This window comes from Abramis brama (genome assembly GCF_963993115.1).
Source record: "Abramis brama genome assembly, chromosome: 6".
Classification (NCBI taxonomy): domain Eukaryota; kingdom Metazoa; phylum Chordata; class Actinopteri; order Cypriniformes; family Leuciscidae; genus Abramis; species Abramis brama.
Window position 1 is genome coordinate 37,147,035 of NC_139968.1, and position 19,895 is coordinate 37,166,929.

Sequence of the window (19,895 nt, forward strand, 5' to 3'; positions counted from 1 at the left end):
GAGTTAACTAGTTTAAATATATAATAAGACATCATTTAAAATTAAATTAAATAATTTTAAAATTATAAAAATGACAATAAAAATGTGTTTGAAAGAAATGTTTTTGTAAAATTTTAATAAAATTATTACTGTGTAGAGAAGACTACTCTTGTAAGAAAGTAGCAGTGTCTAGGACAGATTTTAAGTATCACTTCATGAAATCTTTTTTTATAATTTTTTTTAATTATTATTTTATTTCAAGCATACAATGAAAAAGTGTACAGTATGTACAACATAAGACAATAATCGAAAAAACACTGATGATCAAACAAATAAAATTCACCGCTGCTTGAAAAGGAGTGGGATGAAGTTTAACACTTTGTTAATTCCCACCCCCTCTTTCAAACTCTTTATACATTAGTTTACTTCCTTTGGTATTATCCATTTTTTTTACAAAACACAAGCACATAAATCTTCATACATTTCTACAATATGTTAGCAACAAAATTTCTGGCTTAACCAACTCATTTTCCTTAATTTTTATAACGTTCAAAAATCATTTCTTTAAATCTTTTCCTGAATTGTTTTATATTTGGACATTGCTTAAGCTTCTCATTTAAGTTGTTCCACAGTTTCACCCCTTGTATGGAAACACAAAAACTTTTCTTCCTACTGTGTACCATAGGTTATATGAAATTTAATTTTCCTCTCAACACATACCCTCCTTCTCTCCGAGTAAATAACTTTTGTACATTTTGTCATTACGCTTTGCCCTACATGGAATTTGCACAGTCTGTAAATCCACCAAATCTTTCAATTTTAGTAATTTGGACTCCATAATATATATATATATATATATATATATATATATATATATATATATATATATATATATATATATATATATATATATATGTTCCCTATAACCCGCCCCATTAATGATCCTTAAAGCTCTCTTCTGTAAAATGACAAGTGGCTGAACTGTTGTTGTGTAATTGTTTCCCCACATTTCTACACAATAAGTGAAATATGACAAAACTAATGAACAATAAAGCATACGTAAAGACTTCTGATTTAAAACTTGCCTTGCTCTACCAATTATTGCTATACTCATTGAAACCTTACTCCTAACATGACTAATGTGAGGTTTCCAGTTCGCTTTGTCAATTATGACTCCTAAAATGTTTTATTTCATTAACCTTTTCAGTGTTCACTCCATCCAGCTTAATTTCAATTTTCAAATTATTTCGACCATTGCCAAACATCATTAATTTTGTTTTCTTTAAATTTAGTGATCATTTGTTTGTATCAAACCATAATTTAATCTTCTCTAATTCCTTATTTGTCTCCTGCACTAGCAACTGAAGACCACTGCCTGAACAAAAACTATTAGTGTCATCAGCAAACAACACTAATTTCAATACTTCTGACACTTGGCATAAATCATTAATATAAATAAGAAACAATTTCTGGCCTAACACTGCCCCCTGTGGGACTCCACAAGAAATTTCCAGGCATTCAGAAAAATAATCTCCCAGTTTCACAAACTGCTTTCGCTGAGTCAAATAACTTTTTATCCAGTCAAATACCTTTCCTCGGATCCCATATCGCTCTAATTTTCCTAACAAAATTTCATGATTGATGGTATCAAATGCCTTCTGTAGATCAGTAAATATTCCAATAGTATGCATTTTGTTATTTACTGAACTTGATATTTCTTCTATAAATCTAATCCTGTTTCCATGAAATAATTAAGCTGCTCCAGAGCAGGTTTGAGTTTACGGACCTGTTTCTATATGACAGCAACTCCAGGATGAGCTTTGAAGAACCCAACAATCCTGGATCATGTCAACAGTGAAAACCAGATAACTGAGTAATTCACGTATGAAGACCGGGCCCCAGGTTCAGTTCAGCTTCACTGATCAATGTTTATATGTGAATAAAAGCCTAAATTCAATCGAGCGATCGAGTCTCTTCAAAATCAAAACTGAAATAATCCACTTTATCCATATGGATTAGCTTTACGATCTCTTTATGAACTTTTTGAAGTGTCAAAGTGGTAGTTGCGTAGCTGTCAATGGAGAGACAGTAATACTGTTTTGTTAAAGTGCATGAATTAATTTCCCTTTCTAAGTTATTTGTATTTAAGTCACAAATAACTTGCTTGTAAGATTCGGCCTTTCTTGTAATTAGGCATTAGAAGGATGAAAACCCCTCGATAGGCGACTTAACAGATACAATGAGGCCTAACTGGTTGCATTGTGTTCCTCCTGCCATTAGTGATGGGAGAAATGAATCTTTTCAAAGCATTGAATCAATTGAACCAAATGTTTCGCAAAATGATTCAATGTTTTGAAGTGTTCAAAACACCACACTCTGGCAGACCCGGTCAGAACAGTGGTGTAACAAAATAATCAGGCTAAACACGGATAAAAACAGCTTTTCCAACCCACTGCAAATGCTTTATTGAAAGTAAAACCTATCAGATGCAATTAACTAATCATCTAATACCATTAAATATTAAGTGTCCGAATGTGTTCTTTTATCAATTTTTGTTTTGTTTGTTTCATGGATTGCTCAGCTAAACAGGACAATAAGAGACTTTTAACTATTATTCCTTTTAATTATACTAATGTCTCATTAAACCTGTACAAATGTATAAAACTGATCAGAGATCATGTAAAACCATAGACATTTGTTCAGTCTCAGTGAACCCAGGGTGCTTCTCAATATCCCTCCTCGTCTCCTCGCTCCTCCATCCTACAGCTGCCAACTTTTGAGTTTAGCTTTTAGGTTAAAAATTACAACTCAAATAAATATAATGCATTTTTTTATTTTTATTTTTTTATTATTATACTCTAATAACAACATTATAGTATTTTTACATACATGAATTTGAGTAATTTGAGGAGTGTTTCAGAGAAGATGTGGAAAAGAGATCAAAGGTTAGAAGAGATTTGATTTCAGAATAACATTTTTGTAATATTGGAAAGATGTAATAAATGTAGTTCAATCAAAGTAACAGTGAAGCAGCATGACGGTCTCACAGGTCCTTAACACAGATATAGGAGAATGAGTTTGAACAGTGATTGTCGTTCCAGCAACGGTTAGCTGTAAGGTGGAATAATGAAATCAGTTATTCTGATCATTAAAGTGGTGTTAGAATCAAAACAAAATAGATAATTAAACTGAAGGCACTTTGTGAAATCCAAATGAGTCATTTCATGTTACTGTATGATGTGAAATTGGATTGTAAATTATAACTGAAAGTATTAAAAAAAAATCAGACTGCATTCTTACAGGGATGGTTGATCTCCAAACAGTTCTCGGCACGATTTAAATGGTTATTGTCAGGTTGTCCAGCGCACCAGTGGGTATACAAAAACACAGTTCCGTCACTCCACAACCAGTGTCCTTCCTAAAGAGTGAAGGGAGTGAATACAAAGAGTGCACTACTGTTGTCAGACTAAATTTTTATTAAATTCAGATTTGAAGTCAAACTATCTTCATTAGAAACTTTGCCTTTACTGTTTAAAGCAGAATTTTTAGTTTAGACAAACGAATAGGTCTCTTTAGGACACACAGTTGAACTTACTTGTACAGCATCATTAGCACCAATCCAAGTACGTGTGGAAGAAGGCAACAGACTCAGCAGGAAATCATTTTCCAGTTTATTATGCACAGATGCAAGATTCGCACCAAGACTTTGACAGTTTCTCTAAAGAGACAGATTTTTTTTTTTTATTGTCAATACAAAATGTTTTTTTTTTTTTTTTTTTTTTTTTTTAGCATAAAGCAAAAGTGGCAACATTTTAGGCATTTGCAAACAAAGTCTACTCTGATTGATTATTTGCTCAGGACCAGTTTTGTTCTGTATAATTTATTTGCAGAAAATAATTTTTTACTATAAAAAATAGCATTCCCACTTTATAGTAAGTGTCTTTAACTAATATCACTGAAATAAAATGACTTGTAGGATTTACGTGATAAAATCCTCATGACAATTTACACAGTTTAAGTACATTGTACTGCTTCTGCTCTGTACTTACCTGTTATAGTGTTGTTAGAATCAAAATAAATTCTAACTTTTATTTTTATTATCAAAAGACAGATGTAAAGACATGTATGTACACAATAAGTGCATTGTCAAATGATTCATTTAAACTGTTAGAAATGATACTGTGGTGAAGTAAACAATATTTTACTTGTTATTATCAAGTAAAATCTACTTACTCTTGGACTTAAAATTAGTTTGACAATTAATTGACACTTAACATTTAATTGAAGTATTAAGGATATATTACCTAGTAATATTTAATTTATTTAATTTCACATATAGAATTAAGTAACATTTACTTAAATTTAACAAAATTAACTTTTTCCTCAGACAATATAACACTGAATTAATCCACACTTTTAAAGTGTATGCTTTACTTAGAAACTGTCACGGTGTCAGGTGTAACTTTTTCCTCAGACAATATAACACTGAATTAATCCACACTTTTTAAGTGTATGCTTTACTTAGAAACTGTCACGGTGTCAGGTTGTGTTCTCCAGGTGTCCACTAGATGTCCTCCTTCCCCACGGTGTCTGTCACATTTTGAACTACATTCCCCACGATCCTTGTCTCTTCATTGCACTCAGCTGTCCCTTGTCACTAATTATTGCACACAACCAATTCCCCATTAGCATGGTCATTTCCCTGTGTACATAACCCTGTCTGTTTTAGTATGTGTCACAGAGTCCTTGTTGTATCATGCCACTTCAGAGTTCTGTTCTTGTCTGTTTGTATTGTTCTTGTTGGAGTGCTACTTTGGTTTTGACCCCTGCCTGGACTGTTTATGAGATTGGATTACCCTTTAATTAATAAAGAACTGCTATTGGATCTTACCTTTCCTGTGTTTGTGGATCTTGACAGAAACATCTACATAAAATAATACAATAGATATTGAATAGAATACATACTGTATATATATATAAGTAACATGGCACCTGAACACCTCAATACTTGGTACAAAATACACAATGACCTTAACATTTGATAGATCTTTTTGAGTGATTGTGTCATTTTGAGTATAAAATCAATCCAGATGTCATAAAATGACAAGTTACTAAACCTACCAACAAAAGCAATGATAAAACAGTGTAAATGCAGCTGGAAAACAGTGAAAAATCTACATTATTAATTATTAATGCCCCAGTGCATGATGGGAATACCAGTATAATAAAAGTTGAGTAGGTTTTACTTAATTTTATATCGTTGATATTTACGGTTTAATTTCCACAAGCTTGAATTTAGTACTAGTATATAATTCTTGCCTGAACTAGCTTTTTCATGTAGAAATTACATTTGTTTTTTTTCTGCAGCATTTACTTCACCACAGAATCATTTTTATCAGTTCAAATGAATCATTTGACAATGCACTTACTGCGTACATAAATATCTTTACATTTGTCTTTACAAAATTTAAAGACACCTAATAAAGTGTGACCAAATCATCTTGTTGTAACACATTACCTCTGCTGTGATCCAGGTAGTCGGATGAGAAAAGTACTTGTAACATCGGAGTCCAAATTGTTTCCATCTATCAGGGCATTTTCTGTCTAAATCAACTGTGTCCAGTCCATTAACATTTCTTGTAACATTCACTGCAAAGAATGTTTTAATTTTCATTTATGTAGCTTATTTTATGTTTTTGTGATTTTGTGCAGAAAATATAGTGTACTTTACACTGTTAACCCCTTATTAACCATGCAGATATTAGTCAATGGAATATTGTACATTTCCAAAATGTTTTTAAATAGCAAGGTTAAAAAATAAAAATAAAAATAAAAATGTCTTGGTTACCTTCTGCATCCCCCATGGAGAAGATAATGAAAAGAAGCAGACAACTTTTCAGCATTGCCATGATGAACCTGAAATGAATAAGCAGGAAAAGTAAAATGTCTGCATGCACTCATATGCTGCACACTGCGATTCTCAACGCATTTAAACACAAAGCACAAAAATACTTCAGGAAGAACATTTATTAAGAACTCACTTTGGTTTTTAAATTGGTGCCGTCAACAGAGCCAGAGCCTGTGTAACACCAGAACATTCTCATATCTACTGAATGAAGATGGTTCATATTTATACATAATATCAGGCAATAACATCCGGGTGTCCTGGGCAAAGATCAAACTTTATCATTTCTAGCATATAGTTATAGATTTATAGTAGTAATTAAGAGAGGTCAAATGTTCAAATGTATGTGCGTGTCTTGAGTTCCTGTTCGTGTGCGAGACCAGTGTTCAAGTTCTTCACTGAAAAAACAAAACAAAAAACAGTAAGTCAAATCTATTCATTTTTCTTTTGCAAGTTTTTGCACTCATATTTTTTAAGGAAATGTCACATGTATGGAATTAACTAAGTTAGGTCAAATTAACAAAGTAAATTTAACTTGGCCAGTTAGAGTTTGTGGAGTAATTTCTACTTACTCATTTGAAGTTTAATTTGCAATACTCTGTTTCAAGTACATTTCACTCACTCTTTGTTTGTACATTTTACTCAATGTAGCACTGATTTCCTCAAAGGGCGTCACTTCGAGGAAATCCATTCTATATGTCATAAAACCACAAGTTACTGATCATAACAACGATAACATAATAACAACAATAAGGTAAGATAGACTAGATGGCCTTGATAGATAGATTTCTTGAAAACTATTTTAACTCTCTATTCTTTAAGAGTTCTCCTAAATGGCAATAAAAGTTCTTATTTAAGAGTTTCCTCTTAAAACCTATTCACAAAACTGCTGAGATCAACTTTTACTAAGGAATACCATATTCAAATAAAGTTTTTAAAATGTTTTGGTTTTTAAACTGTCAAAGGTAACTTGGTGAGTTGGCTCGTGGCTGTGTGTATATGCCTCCTCTCGAGCTGATTAGACCATTTGAACATGCTTTGAATATGGCAACATGATACCTCGTTCTGCAATATTTCTATCACTGAGAGACTCCTCCCCCATCAGCCAATCACTGTGATCATAGTTAGTTATTCACCCACAAGTTGTTTCAAACCTGTATGAATTTCTTTCTTCTGCTGAACACAAAGGAAAATATTTTGAAGAATGTTGGTAACCAGACAGTTGATGAACCCATTGACTTCCATAGTAGGAAAAAAAAAAACTATGGAAGTCAATGGGGTCCATCAACTATATATCAGCTTGTGAGCGTGAGGCACAAACATGAGCCCAGCACTTCCCTTAATGAAATAAAGACTTTTGAATGTTTTGTTCATCAATATCTTCACGTATTAAGTTGCTATATGCTCAACGTGAAAAACTGCGTTAATGATAAATCGGCTGATTTTCTGAAGCAGTTTGAGTTCCATGACAAGTATTTTATTGCCGTTTTTGTTAAACAAACTTTTGCCATTGCAAGTAATGATATCTCTTAAGTTTTCATCTTTACATTAATACAAGCATCATGTAGTGCAAATGTTTAATTGCACAGGCTTTTTGAATCGACAAACATCTCCATCTGTTTATTTGGCAGTATAAAGGCAGACTTCAGTTTTTTTTAAGATATTTGAGGTGCAGAAGGCCAAGCAAAACTCAAAATCATTACAAAGAGTAAAGATCAAGCGCCTAAAAGGTCTACGTGCGTTGATTTGAATAGCGTCCCCCACGGCATAAATAGATATGACGTTTTTGTGGGCATTCCAATCCCAATCAGCTGTGTCCGAAATCGTCCCCTATACCTTTAAAAAGGGTATGTATTGCCGCTGCTTTCACTACTAGCCGTTCAGCTAATCCCGCCTTTTTGCCCATTTTCGTTTATCCGGGAGTGACGCGATACCAAGATGGCGCGGGTGGCTCCGCTCACTTCGGCTTAAAAAATTGTTCATCAGAAACCGTCTCGGGTTACGACTGTAACCCTTGTTCCCCGAGAAGGGAACGAGACATTGCGTCGTCATCGTGACGACACTTTGGGGAATGCCCCCAGCGTAGCACATCTGAAGTATGAATGAAATCTGTCCAATCCTGATTGGTGCTGCGTCATGACGTAGTAGATCACATTCCACTTCAGGCTGTACAGTCCTGGTAGAAGGAGCCCTGGAGCTGAGTAGGGTCTCGACAACACCTGCTGACAGGCCAGCCTCTAGGTACCGAGCCCCCTCAGGGGCCAGACCCAGAGGTTCCACAGCTCTGGCCGGGGGTGAAATATTGAGCCCCCTGCCTGCAACAGCAGATCCCTCCTCAGAGGGACCTGCCATGGGAGGCCGTCCAGCAGTGCTACAATGTCCGAGAACCATACCCGGGTCGGCCAGCGGGGTGCTACTAAAAGTAGACTGATCCCCTCCCGGCGGACCCACTTCAGGACTCCCGGGAGCAGAGCGATCGGGGGAAATGCGTACAGACGCAGCCTCGGCCACGTCTGCATCATGGCGTCCAGCCCCAGCGGAGCTGGATGCCTGAGAGAGAACCACAGTGGACAGTGGGACGTCTCTTGAGACGCGAAAAGATCCACTTCCACTGGGCTGAATCTCATGCACATGGCTTCCACCACCACTGGGTGGAGTCGCCACTCCCCGGGCCTCAGCCCCTGCCTTGACAGGATGTCTGCTCCCTGATTTTGGTCCCCGGGGACGTACATCGCTCTGAGAGACGACAGTTTCCCCTGGGACCACCTAACCCCCTGATGATTCAGATACGCGACTACAGAAGTGTTGGTCCGGGAAAAAGCTCCTCAGAGCTTTGTAGACCGCCAACATTTCCAGGCAGTTGATGTGCCAGGAAGAATGCCGGGTCTCCCACAGACCTCTCGCAAAGCGGCCGTCTATGCCCGCGCCCCAACCAGTGAGGGAGGCATCTGTTGAAACGGTTTTCCAGCAACATGATGCTCCCAGCACCGGTCCCTGGGACAGGAACCAAGGTTTCCTCCATATGACAAGAGAACGAAGGCATCTGCGCGTTACCCTGATCATACGGAACGGATTTCCCCTTGGGGAAAACCCCTTGGCTCTCAACCATCACTGTAGGGGTCTCATGTGTAGCAGGCCAAAAGGTATGACGTTGGACGCTGCTGCCATGAGCCCCAGCAGTCTCTGAAACTGCTTCACAGTGAGGTTGTGGCCTAGCTTCGCTCTGGAGACCATCGCCCGTATGGACTCCGCACGCGCAGGAGACATTTGTGCCCGCATCGTTGTGGAGTCCCATACAACTCCCAGGAACGTAGTCCTCTGGGAGGGCGTCAACACACTCTTTTTTGTGTTGAGTCTCAACCCCAGGCACCTGATATGGGCCAGAACGACATCTCGATGTCGAACTGCCATCTCGCGCGACCTGGCTAATATTAGCCAGTCGTCGATGTAATAGAGTACACGGATGTCCTGGAGTCTCAGCGGAGCCAGCGCTGCATCCATGCACTTGGTGAAGGTGCGAGGGGAGAGAGCTAGGCCAAAGGGAAGAACCCGATATTGGTACGCTTCGCCCCCGAAAGCGAACCTCAGGAACTTCCTGTGACATGGAAGGATGGATATATGGAAGTATGCGTCCTTCAGATCTATCGTGACGAACCAGTCCTCGAACTGGATCTGACTCACGATGGCTGGAGCGAGAGCGCAAACGCTGTCCCAAACGTGGCCGCGCTGTCCGCTCTACGCTTTTCCCCCCGTCTCTCTCCTGCCTCAGGTGATAGAACGGATCAGGGAAACAAAATGCTCAGTACTGCTTGTAGCACCGCTCTGGAAGAACCAACCGTGGTTCCCAGCTCTGATGCAGTTAGCAGACACTGCCCCATGGCCAGTGCCATCGAGGAGGGACCTCCTCTCTCAGGCCAGGGGTTCGATTTGGCATCCTCACCCGGAATTGTGGTCCCTCCACGTGTGGGTGCTCAACGGGTACCCGCTGACCTCTCAGTGGGAGTGCTAAATACTATCACTCAGGCTAGAGCTCCGTCTACTAGACGGCTCTATGCCTCGAAGTGGTCGGTATTCTCCAGCTGGTGCACAGCTCGGGGTTTTTCACCCTTAGATTGTGGGGTGACGGAGGTTCTCTCCTTCCTACAGGAGCAGTTGGATAAGGGCAGAGCCCCTTCCACGCTCAAAGTCTATGTGGCGGCTATCGCAGCGTTCTCTAAGACAACGCTCGGTCAGTCAATAGGAAGGAACGATTTAGTCATCCGCTTCCTCAGGGGAGCTAGGAGGCTTAATCCTCCCAGACCTCCTTCAGTCCCTATGTGGGACCTCTCTACGGTTTTGGAAGCCATGAAAGGTGACCCTTTCGAGCCTATCCAAACGATTAGCCTCAAACATCTGTCTTTCAAAACAGTGTTTTTACTGGCTCTCGCTTCAGTGAAGCGCGTAGGTGACCTGCACGCGCTCTCGGTGAGCACGGCGTGCTTAGAGTTTGGGCCAAGCGACTCAAGAGTCATACTCAAACCTAGGCATGGTTACGTTCCAAAATCCCTCAACACACCGTTTCGGGCTCAGGTCATTTCCCTGTCTGCCCTGCTGGTGTCGGGCGAGGAAGGAGACGCAAGCTTTCTTTGTCCAGTTAGGGCGCTAAGAGCTTATGTGTCTCGCTCGTCTGTTTTTCGACAGACTGAGCAGCTATTTGTCTCGTTCAGCGGACATTCCAAGGGACTGGCTGTTTCAAAACAGAGCCTATCCAGATGGATAGTTGACGCCATAGCGCTGGCGTACACTGCCAAGGGCCTTCAGTGCCCATTGGGTGTCAGAGCGCACTCCACGAGAGGCGTCGCCTCTTCGTGGGCTTGGTCTAGCGGGATTTCCTTACAAGACATATGTATGGCGGCGGGCTGGGCCTCGCCGTCTACATTTATAAGGTTCAATAACCTGGAGGTACCCGCCTTGCAGGCTAAGCTGCTATCGGTATAGACGAATCAGTCTGATTAGGACACTGAGATCGTGAGCGCTGCGCGCCGCCGACTGTTTATGCTATGGGCAGTATTGCATAAGACCCGCATTTCCCACATTAGTTCAGGCTTCCCGCCTTGTCTATGTGATGTCTTGTTAGCATTGCGTCTACGCACGCTGCTGTATATGGGCAGAGGGATTCCCCTCCTTTTCCCAGGACTCTCTGTGAGTCCCTCTGTTGATTGTGCACTGTAAATCCTGGGCTTCGCTTCCAGGTTTATTGGTGTTTGATCCCAGCACGCACGGCGCTTTACAATGGGTCCCCATAGCGTTTTAGCAAAAACGCAGTACGAGAGACCTCTCGTAAGAGAACGTACTCGGTTACTAATGTAACCTCGGTTCTCTCTAGAAGAGGGAACGAGTACTGCGTTCCCTGCCGTGCATGCGATTCACTCTGGTTCGCTTCGGCGATGAAAAATCAGAGAATCGGCCTCCCTTTATAGGGCTAGGCCACGCCCGTTTCGGCGGGAAGTGGCACGGAGGGCGCGAAGGCCTGACGTCACCCGTCTCGCCTATGGCCGCGTGCTGCTGCAACGCGCTTTACAATAATACAAAATTATAAGGATAATTTTTTGCTTCAGTATCTCGTGGAAAAGAGGTTTTCCCTATAGCGTTTTAGCAAAAACGCAGTACTCGTTCCCTCTTCTAGAGCGAACCGAGGTTACGTTAGTAACAGAGTACATTTTATTCTGTAAAGATAAAGACTTGTTAATGTTTAATGTTCATTTAACTTTGAACAAACTGTTGCCAGTAAATAACATCAATTTAAATCTACAGTAAGTTACTGGCAAGCAGCTGCAAGTAATACTGTAATTTCTACAGATTTTTTTACAGTGTAGCTGTTTATCAGCTCAATAAGCAATATTCAGTTTTCTGTTCAATTCTACAGGGATTTATTGGTGTGACATAGTTATACACTAATTTGTGGGGTCGCTGCATACAATTATAGCCTACTACAAAACGAAAACAGCAACAAAACTGACACGAAACATAAAATTAAATATTCAAGAATACTTATCGTATCGTTTTGGTCACCAGATGGCTCAATACACCAGATTTGAGTAATAAACCTTTTACAATCCAGTTCAGAGTAAAACATTTCAAACACTAAAGAATTAGACCACACTCATTTTAAAACAATATATGCAATATATGTCTTCTCTTATCGTCTTGAAGCTCTGACATCATTGACCAGAAGAACAACAGCAAGCGCAGAAGCCACGCCCATCAGCGCAGTGACGACCAATCGCAGCACAGCTTCAACTGAATTACAACTGGGGGCGTGGCCTTCTGGGGAAACTAATGAAACAAATGATACATTAAATTAAGATTTTCAACAAGCTGACATTAGTCTCTGTCATGACCTAAAATGATCTTGTTTTGTGCTCCACACAAGAAAAAGAAGGTAAAAACTGTTCAGAAAGACACAAATAAATGATGACAGAAGCTCCCTTATTCTTTAAGGCATCCTAAGTTATCAGTCTCGATAAAATCAACAAATTAATTAAGTCAATAAATGCTATGAAATCAGGGTTGATATCAATTACAGTAATATCATCAGTGCTGTGGTACCTGCACATGTGTGACAGAGTGTGTTGATGTCCAGATGTGTGGTCTGGTTGCTGATGGGATTGTTCAGCACACAGCTGTAGGTGTTTTTATCCTGATATTCCACCTCCAGAGGTAGAGAGAGACTGATGCTGAGATCACACACACTGATGCTGGACAATACACTGATTCCTTTGTACCAGGAGAGAGTCACATCACACACATTCAACACTGATGAACACACCAATGAACATGATGATGATGATGATGATGATGATGATGATGGTGATGAAGAACAGTGTGAAGAGTCTCTGCTGATGACAGGAACAGGCAGACGAGCTGAGAAAGAGAAAAAAGTGAATAGTTTAGAAAGTGTTATTGCAGCAGCAGTGTCAGTCAGTGTCTCGTGTGATCTTCATTCCTCTCCATATACATATAAAAGATTATTATTTACACATATTGAGAAATATCAGAGAGGAAAATGATGCTTAACTGAAATGATTTTGTCATTTTAATAATTAAGATACGCCCACTTTGATGCAAAAAACAGATGAAACAAATATTTAACTCACCAAAGACAGTGAGACTGAAACTCTTTCTCACATTATTGGTCTGTAGTTGATAATCTCCAGCATGTTCAGTTGTGGTGTTTGTGATGGTCAGAGATCCAGTTTGATCGTCCAGCTTCAGTCTGTCTCTGAATCTCCCATCAGGAACATCATCATATACAGTGATTCTGTCGGCCAGTACATCGATTTCAGCTATTAAAGTGTTTTTATTTCCAATCCTCCACAAAATCAGATCTTCATCCTTCATTTCAGTAAGATCAGAGTTTAGAGTGACTGAATCTCCCTCCGTCACTGACACTGACTTCACTGCACCTGTTTTAGCAAACACTCCTGAAGAACAGAGTCACAGATTAATAACTTTGCTGATTTTCTTAAATAGACCAATTTTTCTAATGGTAAAGAACAGCAGCACAGACACAGAAGTAGCCAGTGATTAAATTATTTCATGATATTATTTTTAGTTATCAATACACTGTTATTACGATACAGGTGATCTGTGGGAATAGCCACACGGGTGATTGTGTATCATCTTAAATCTGATTGGCTCCTTCAGTGCCACTGCTCTGGAGAATGAAGGGTTATGGGAAGCCAAATTGAGCAAATCAGGAAAAGTGATTGAGTGATTGAAAACATTTCAATAATGTTTCATAGAGAAACATACTTGAACTAAAAGACCCAAAGGAACAGCCCTTAAAACCTTTGACCTAACTTTGTACTTGCACATATGAAAATATAAAGTTCTCTCTTCATTTAAAAAAGTAATATTAATGTTTCAATGTGTTTTTTTTTTATTAAGAAACCAGAAACTACACAACAAACAGTAAAATAAACTTCAGAGTAGCAAGATTAACCAAAAATCATTTGATGTTATTGTTTACAAACTGATTCTACTGTTTTTGCACATGCCCCATGATTTAAATGAGATTTTTGGTTAGTTTCAGTTTGGGTTGAACTGGTTGCTTTTATCTGAAATCTGATCAGAAGTACGTATGGCTCTGTATTAAATCTCTGTAAATATAATGTATTAAAACTAAAGTCTTAAAATGAATATGATTATAACTCACCGACCAGACGGCACAAGCAGAACAACACACACATGTGAAGCATTTTCAGATAATAGCACTATATGTGAACACTTCAGAGACAGAGAGATTGTGAACTATTGGACAGTGTTAAACTGTGAGATAGTGTTACTGCGTCTGATTCTCCACCAATAATATTTGAGACCGCCCTCTTACTTTGTACTGTTACGATTCATGTCTGTTCCCCTGTCCCATCCTATGTTTAGCAGTTCCCTGTTATGTTGATTAGTCTTCCCAGGTGTTTTTTATTAGCCACGCCCCCTTGTTATCTCGTTTATCTTGTCTGTCTGTGTATTTAAGCCCTGTGTCTTGTTTCAGTCTTTGTGAGTTCTTGACGTTGTATGTTGGCTGTTCCTGTTCCTGTTCCTGTTCCTGTTCCTGTTCCTGTTCCTGTTCCTGTTCCTGTTCCTGTTCCTGTTCCTGTTCCTGTTCCCGATCCAGAGACTGTTCACGTCACGTCTGCCAATCCAGAGACTGTTCACGTCACGTCTGCCGATCCAGTGTCTCCGGACAAGATGGTGTCCGTCGAGCCAGTGTCTCCGGACAAGATGGCCGCCTCCGAGCCAGTGTCTCCGGACAAGATGGCCGCCTCCGAGCCAGTGTCTCCGGACAAGATGGCCGCCTCCGAGCCAGTGTCTCTGGACAAGATGACTGCCGCCATGTCGCCTGAGCCCTCAGCAGAGATGGCCGCCGCCAAGCCTGAACCTGAGTCCTCAGCAGAGATGGCCGCCACCACGCCTGTTCCTGAACCGGTGTCTGTTCCTGAACCGGTGTCTGTTTCTGAACCAGTGTCTGTTCCGTCGGTTTCTGAGCCGGTGCCTGCTCCAGCCTATGAACCTGTAGCTGCCCCCAAGAAAATTTTGGGGTGGGGGGGGGTGGTAGTAGGTCCCGCTATGGGACCATGGAGGCCGCCCCGGCATCGTCTCCTGAACTACCGTCTCCACCGTGGCTGCCCGAAGGGTCGTCTCCGCCATGGCCGCCTGAAGGGTCGTCTCCTCCCTGGCCGCCTGAAGGAATGTCTCCGCCCTGGCCGCCCAAAGGGTCTTCTCCTCCCTGGCCGCCTGAAGGGTCGTCTCCACCCTGGCCGCCTGCACAGCCTGATCCGCCCTGGCCTCCCGTCGTGCCACAGTCTCCAGGCCCCATGCCACTCCATGGGCCTGGCCCTCCATCCCGCCCCCGGGTTTGCCTCCGCTCCACCACCCTCCTGAACTATTGTTTTTTTTTTGTTTTCCTGAGCGTCTGGAATCCGCTCCTTAAAGGACAAGTTCGGTATTTTACACTTAAAGCCCTTTTCACAGATAGTTTCTGATGAAATAGAACGGTTAAGATTAAAATTTGGACACATGCTGCTGTCCCAAGAATTTTTTCCAACAGGTTTTATCGTAGTTTTTGTCAAACACACACACAAAAAAAAACTTGGAGAAAACTACGATAAAACCTGTTGGAAAGCATCTTTTGCAGCGATTTTTGTGTGAGCATATCAGTGAACACCCCTGACCACTCGTGAGTTTCACGTCTTTGTAAACGAAAGTTCAATGCGTTTTTTGGAAGGATTGTTCCAGTGCCCATAGGCAGACATTCTGTAGGTGGGTGGGAGAAGCGAAAGAAACCTAAAATTCTCGGGACAGCAGCATGTATCCAAATTTTAAACTTAACCGTTCTATTTCATCAGAAACGATCTGTAAACAGGGCTTTAAGTGTAAAATACCGAACTTGCCCTTTAAAGGGGGGGGGGCTATGTTACGATTCATGTCTGTCTGTGTATTTAAGCCCTGTGTCTTGTTTCAGTCTTTGTGAGTTCTTGACATTGTATGTTGGCTGTTCCTGTTCCTGTTCCTGTTTCTGTTCCCGAGTCTCTGTCTAGTCTTTGTTTGAGTTTGTTACCGTTTCAGTTTCTTTAATAAATTCTGCTGCACTTGGATTCTGCTTTTGCATCTGCATCTGCTTCAGCCGCCGTCATAGCATGTACAAGCATGCACTGGTTATTAATATTCCTCTTTATTAGTATTGCACTGTTGTAGGTGGCGGACCGGACACAATACCTTTTAAGTTTTGTTTTGCTTTGTTTTTTAAAGCAGCAGTACATTTCTAATATTTTATTGTAGGCCTATAATCAGTATTTAGCTATTAAAAGTGTGGAATGGTCGGTTGGTCACTGAGGGTTTAAGACTACATGTTCTCGTGGTTCCATCAGCCGATCAAACGCACACAAACCACACGTCACATTAGGATGCAATTCATTGAGTAACTTTAGCCTGTGAATGTAGGTGATGATGAATTTACCCTCCATGCATACACCCCCCAAAAAATGCATTCAAGCTTCACATTTTCAATTCATGCTTTCCATTGTCGTAGATTTTTCCCTAAACTAAGTCCTATCTCATCTGACCTAAGCCTACCTGGGCCTATAATATTTATACTCTAGCGTGTCTACACATCGACGGCAGCTGAGTCTAATCCTATAGTCTAATTTACTTGCTGCGCAGCAGAAATGACAGACAGACTTCAGCAGATGTCCTTTAAATGCTTTAATCACGGCCTGGAGAGTATTCGAGCAATTCTCAGAGAATCTCACCCAAGCAAAAGAATACATCAGGTTTTATAGGATAAAGACAGACACATCAAAATAAGATCAGCGTGACTAACATGTCACCTTCTATCAATATGATTGGTTCAATTGGTAAAGCAAGCCCCTCCCTTCTTTACCCTCTGTTACTGGCATAAGGAAAATCATCAAAAAAAACATTGTAAAGGGTTAACAGTCAGTTGATTACTCAGTACATATCATGACATAATACAGGCAAAGAACAGAACTTTTTGGTGACATTGTGTTCAACCTTTATCAAAAGGTTAGTAATACCTAAAAGAAGAAGTCAAATTGTGTTTGTTATATTGTTAGAACTAGAAGAGGAAGTCAGGTAAAAGTTAGTTATAATGTTAGACCCAAAGGAGAAGTTTACACAGGTTAGCTCTAAAAAATTTGTTTACTATCTTATTTAATAAAAATCCACCACAGCATACATGTATGTATTTGCTAGAAAGCATGTAAATCCAGCCTTAGTGAGAAAGACAAATCATGTTCACAACTGATGTGCAAACAGGCTTGAATATGTCGGACCAGAACTAATTACAAGGCAAACAAATCACCCAAACATTTTCAAAAACATTTTTTTACACCACATTCTATTTAAACAGACAAACCACAGCACATGTTCTTTTCTAGCTCAGAGAATGAACACGATTCAGTGACACCAGAAGCTCAGTTTGTGTGTCAAAGCAAAACCTCTGCGGTCTCATTTATTTACAGAGAACCTCGACCTGATGTGTGGAAAACCTGTGTGTGTTATTGTTAGGCACATTGATGTGTGTGTCAGTTGTTTTTGTGGGTAAAGAGTGTCTTTATTTCCTATTTCCTATTTCCTTTTATTTTATTTATAGTCTAAGAAAGACTGCATAAGATATAAAATATAAAATTCTGCAAATGTATCATTTTAATAACTGCCTGTGTTACAGAATGTTGTATTAAGTGAGTCTTAATAAATGCTGTACTGAGACAGTAATATCTACAGTGTGGTCTCTAATAGGTGGTCTTGATGGGGGAGGATCCACACACACACACACACACACACACACACACACACACTATATTAATATCACACTTCTGTCAGAGATTTACATTATAATGTTACAGTGCTCAATGATAATGGTTCAAGTTGGCGTTTTGTTCAGCTTGTGTTTGTGGCAACGGTTCGGTAAGTGTTTTTATATCATTGTTTTTACTGATTTAGTTTATGCTCTGCTTTTCATAAAGGGTAATATGATGGATTTGTATTAATTATTTCCAGATAAAAGATACTCTGAAGAAGAGCAGATAAATTACTGAAATATCTTGTTTGGATTCAAATCTTTCATCATAGATCGACACATTATGAACAGATTCAATCAGAAACACACACTCTTCATTTCTAAATATCCCTGTAAAATATTTGAAGCAAATATACAACTACATTTAAAGTCTTGAGGCAGAAAAATCTTCTAAACTGTTATTTCTGTAGTGCAACATCAGTAAACAAAGAATTCATAATGTCTAAATACAAAGGCCAGGAGTTTTGTACTGAATATAAATATTGTTTTCCTAAACGGTAATCAACAGTTATTCCCATTTCTTCCTCTGTCTGTTGATTTTTCTTTTAATTTAGTTTTTTTTTTCTGTGCCACTCGTCTGTTTGTTCTTCACTTCTCTTTGAAATAGTTACAAACTACTGACATAAATGTAGCTTTAATCTACAAACTCTCTGTTCTTCAGGAGTGTTTGCTGACACAGATGCAGTGAAGTCAGTGTCAGTGACGGAGGGAGATTCTGTCACTCTAAACTCTGATCTCACTGAAATGATGGATGAAGATCTGATTTACTGGAGGTTTAGAGATGAAAACACTTTAATAGCCGAAATCGATGTATTAGCCGGCAGAATCACTGTATATGATGATGTTCCTGATGGGAGATTCAGAGACAGACTGAAGCTGGACGATCAAACTGGATCTCTGACCATCACAAACACCACAACTGAACATACTGGAGATTATAAACTAGAGATGATCAGAAATCTGAGCAAGAGTTTCAATCTCACTGTCTATTGTGAGTTTAATATTTGTTTCTTTAATTTGTTGCATTGTAAAACAAATCAAATTTTACAGAAAAAAATTTCTTTCATTTTAAATTGTACTCAAAGCTCTTTTACTCTAATTATCTTTTTTTAATGACTGTATTTTTTCTGTATTTTTTTCTGTTTTCTTAAACATACAAATGTAGCTTATGTAAATTTACAAACATAATCGTGATAATAATTTGTGAATTCACCACCAACTGGTGTGGTGCCTTGGTAGAAGAAAACAAATATGAGATGGGAGGAAAAATAAGTCGTCAATGCTTTTGCGTTCTCTCCTAAACTTAGGTAAAGTTGGTTTTATATTCGCATATTCGCACATTCGCGGACTTCCGCGTTCAATAACTCGTGAACTAAACGTCGTTGCTACACAAAACACCTATCACATATAACTACAGATTAAACATCAGAAGCTACAACATAATTTTCCTCAAAACGATCTTTCCTTCTCACTGGACAAAATACATTGATCTCTATGCGCAGGCTGCTAAGAAGGGACCATCTGCAAAGTGCAAACCCGAAGGAAAGCTCATTTTAAGAAGAAGATTTAAATATTAAAACAATGTTATTTGTGAAGTAACAATATTCAGCTCACAAGATATTGAACGCAGAACACCACAAATATACTAAGCAAATATAAAAAGCAATACCCAAGTTGCAGACTTGATCATGTAAGACCTTCACTATGAACATAGTCAAGTTTAAAAAAAAAAAAAATAGTTTCAGGTTTGATATTTGCTGTGTATTCACCTAGACTGCTTTAGTGTACTTTTGTGTAGGCTATTGTACATACAGTACGCAAAAATGTTTTATGTAAAAGTTACAATTATTCACCAAAGAGATTTTTTCATGTTCCAAAGGTTGTAGTATGTTCCTACTGACCAGACTGACTTACTACAGGTGGAATTTTCACAGTATCTCCCTTACTGTACGTTCAGTATACAAATATTAATTTTAAAAAAATTACAGTAATTCCCCTAAAGTATTTTTCCTGTTCCAAAGCCTGTAGTGCTTTCTTATTGACTTACACTATCCCACACTGACTTACTACAGGTGAAATTTTGACAATACCTCCCTTACTGTACGTACTGAAAGGTTGGGGTCAGAACCCCCTGTTTCTTCAATTAAATTA

The 19,895-nt window shown here is 39.5% G+C and overlaps 2 protein-coding genes and 1 long non-coding RNA gene across 3 annotated transcripts in view; 1 reads left to right on the plus strand and 2 right to left on the minus strand.

Moving 5' to 3' along the window:
• Positions 1 to 19,895, plus strand: part of LOC311084897 — a 40,769-nt gene that overhangs the window by 20,338 nt on the left and 536 nt on the right. The gene's annotated exons all lie outside the window — the stretch shown is intronic.
• LOC311084883 (galactose-specific lectin nattectin-like) lies at positions 2,899 to 6,106 on the minus strand. The gene is made up of 6 exons (XM_084117187.1): positions 6,021 to 6,106; positions 5,828 to 5,895; positions 5,498 to 5,628; positions 3,575 to 3,697; positions 3,280 to 3,397; positions 2,899 to 3,090 (listed from the first exon to the last, which is right to left on the minus strand). Exons 2-6 carry the CDS (start codon positions 5,886 to 5,888, stop codon positions 3,023 to 3,025), a joined length of 501 nt encoding a protein of 166 aa, XP_083973313.1. The 5' UTR covers positions 5,889 to 5,895; positions 6,021 to 6,106; the 3' UTR covers positions 2,899 to 3,022.
• On the minus strand, positions 12,444 to 14,164 carry LOC311085187 (uncharacterized protein; the record flags this gene model as incomplete). The annotated part of the gene is made up of 3 exons (XM_084117621.1): positions 14,082 to 14,164; positions 13,021 to 13,347; positions 12,444 to 12,787 (listed from the first exon to the last, which is right to left on the minus strand). The coding sequence occupies exons 1-3, from the start codon at positions 14,122 to 14,124 to the stop codon at positions 12,444 to 12,446; spliced, it is 714 nt and encodes a 237-aa protein (XP_083973747.1). The 5' UTR covers positions 14,125 to 14,164.

Excerpts from the sequence above, each read along its gene's own strand:
- LOC311084883 (XM_084117187.1), bottom strand. The coding sequence starts at position 5,888 with ATGGCAATGCTGAAAAGTTGTCTGCTTCTTTTCATTATCTTCTCCATG. Across the intron at positions 3,698-5,497 it reads CTACCTGGATCACAGCAGAG|AGAAACTGTCAAAGTCTTGG; the intron begins GTAATGTGTTAC and ends CTGTCTCTTTAG. Across the intron at positions 3,398-3,574 it reads GTGCTAATGATGCTGTACAA|GAAGGACACTGGTTGTGGAG; the intron begins GTAAGTTCAACT and ends TTCACTCTTTAG.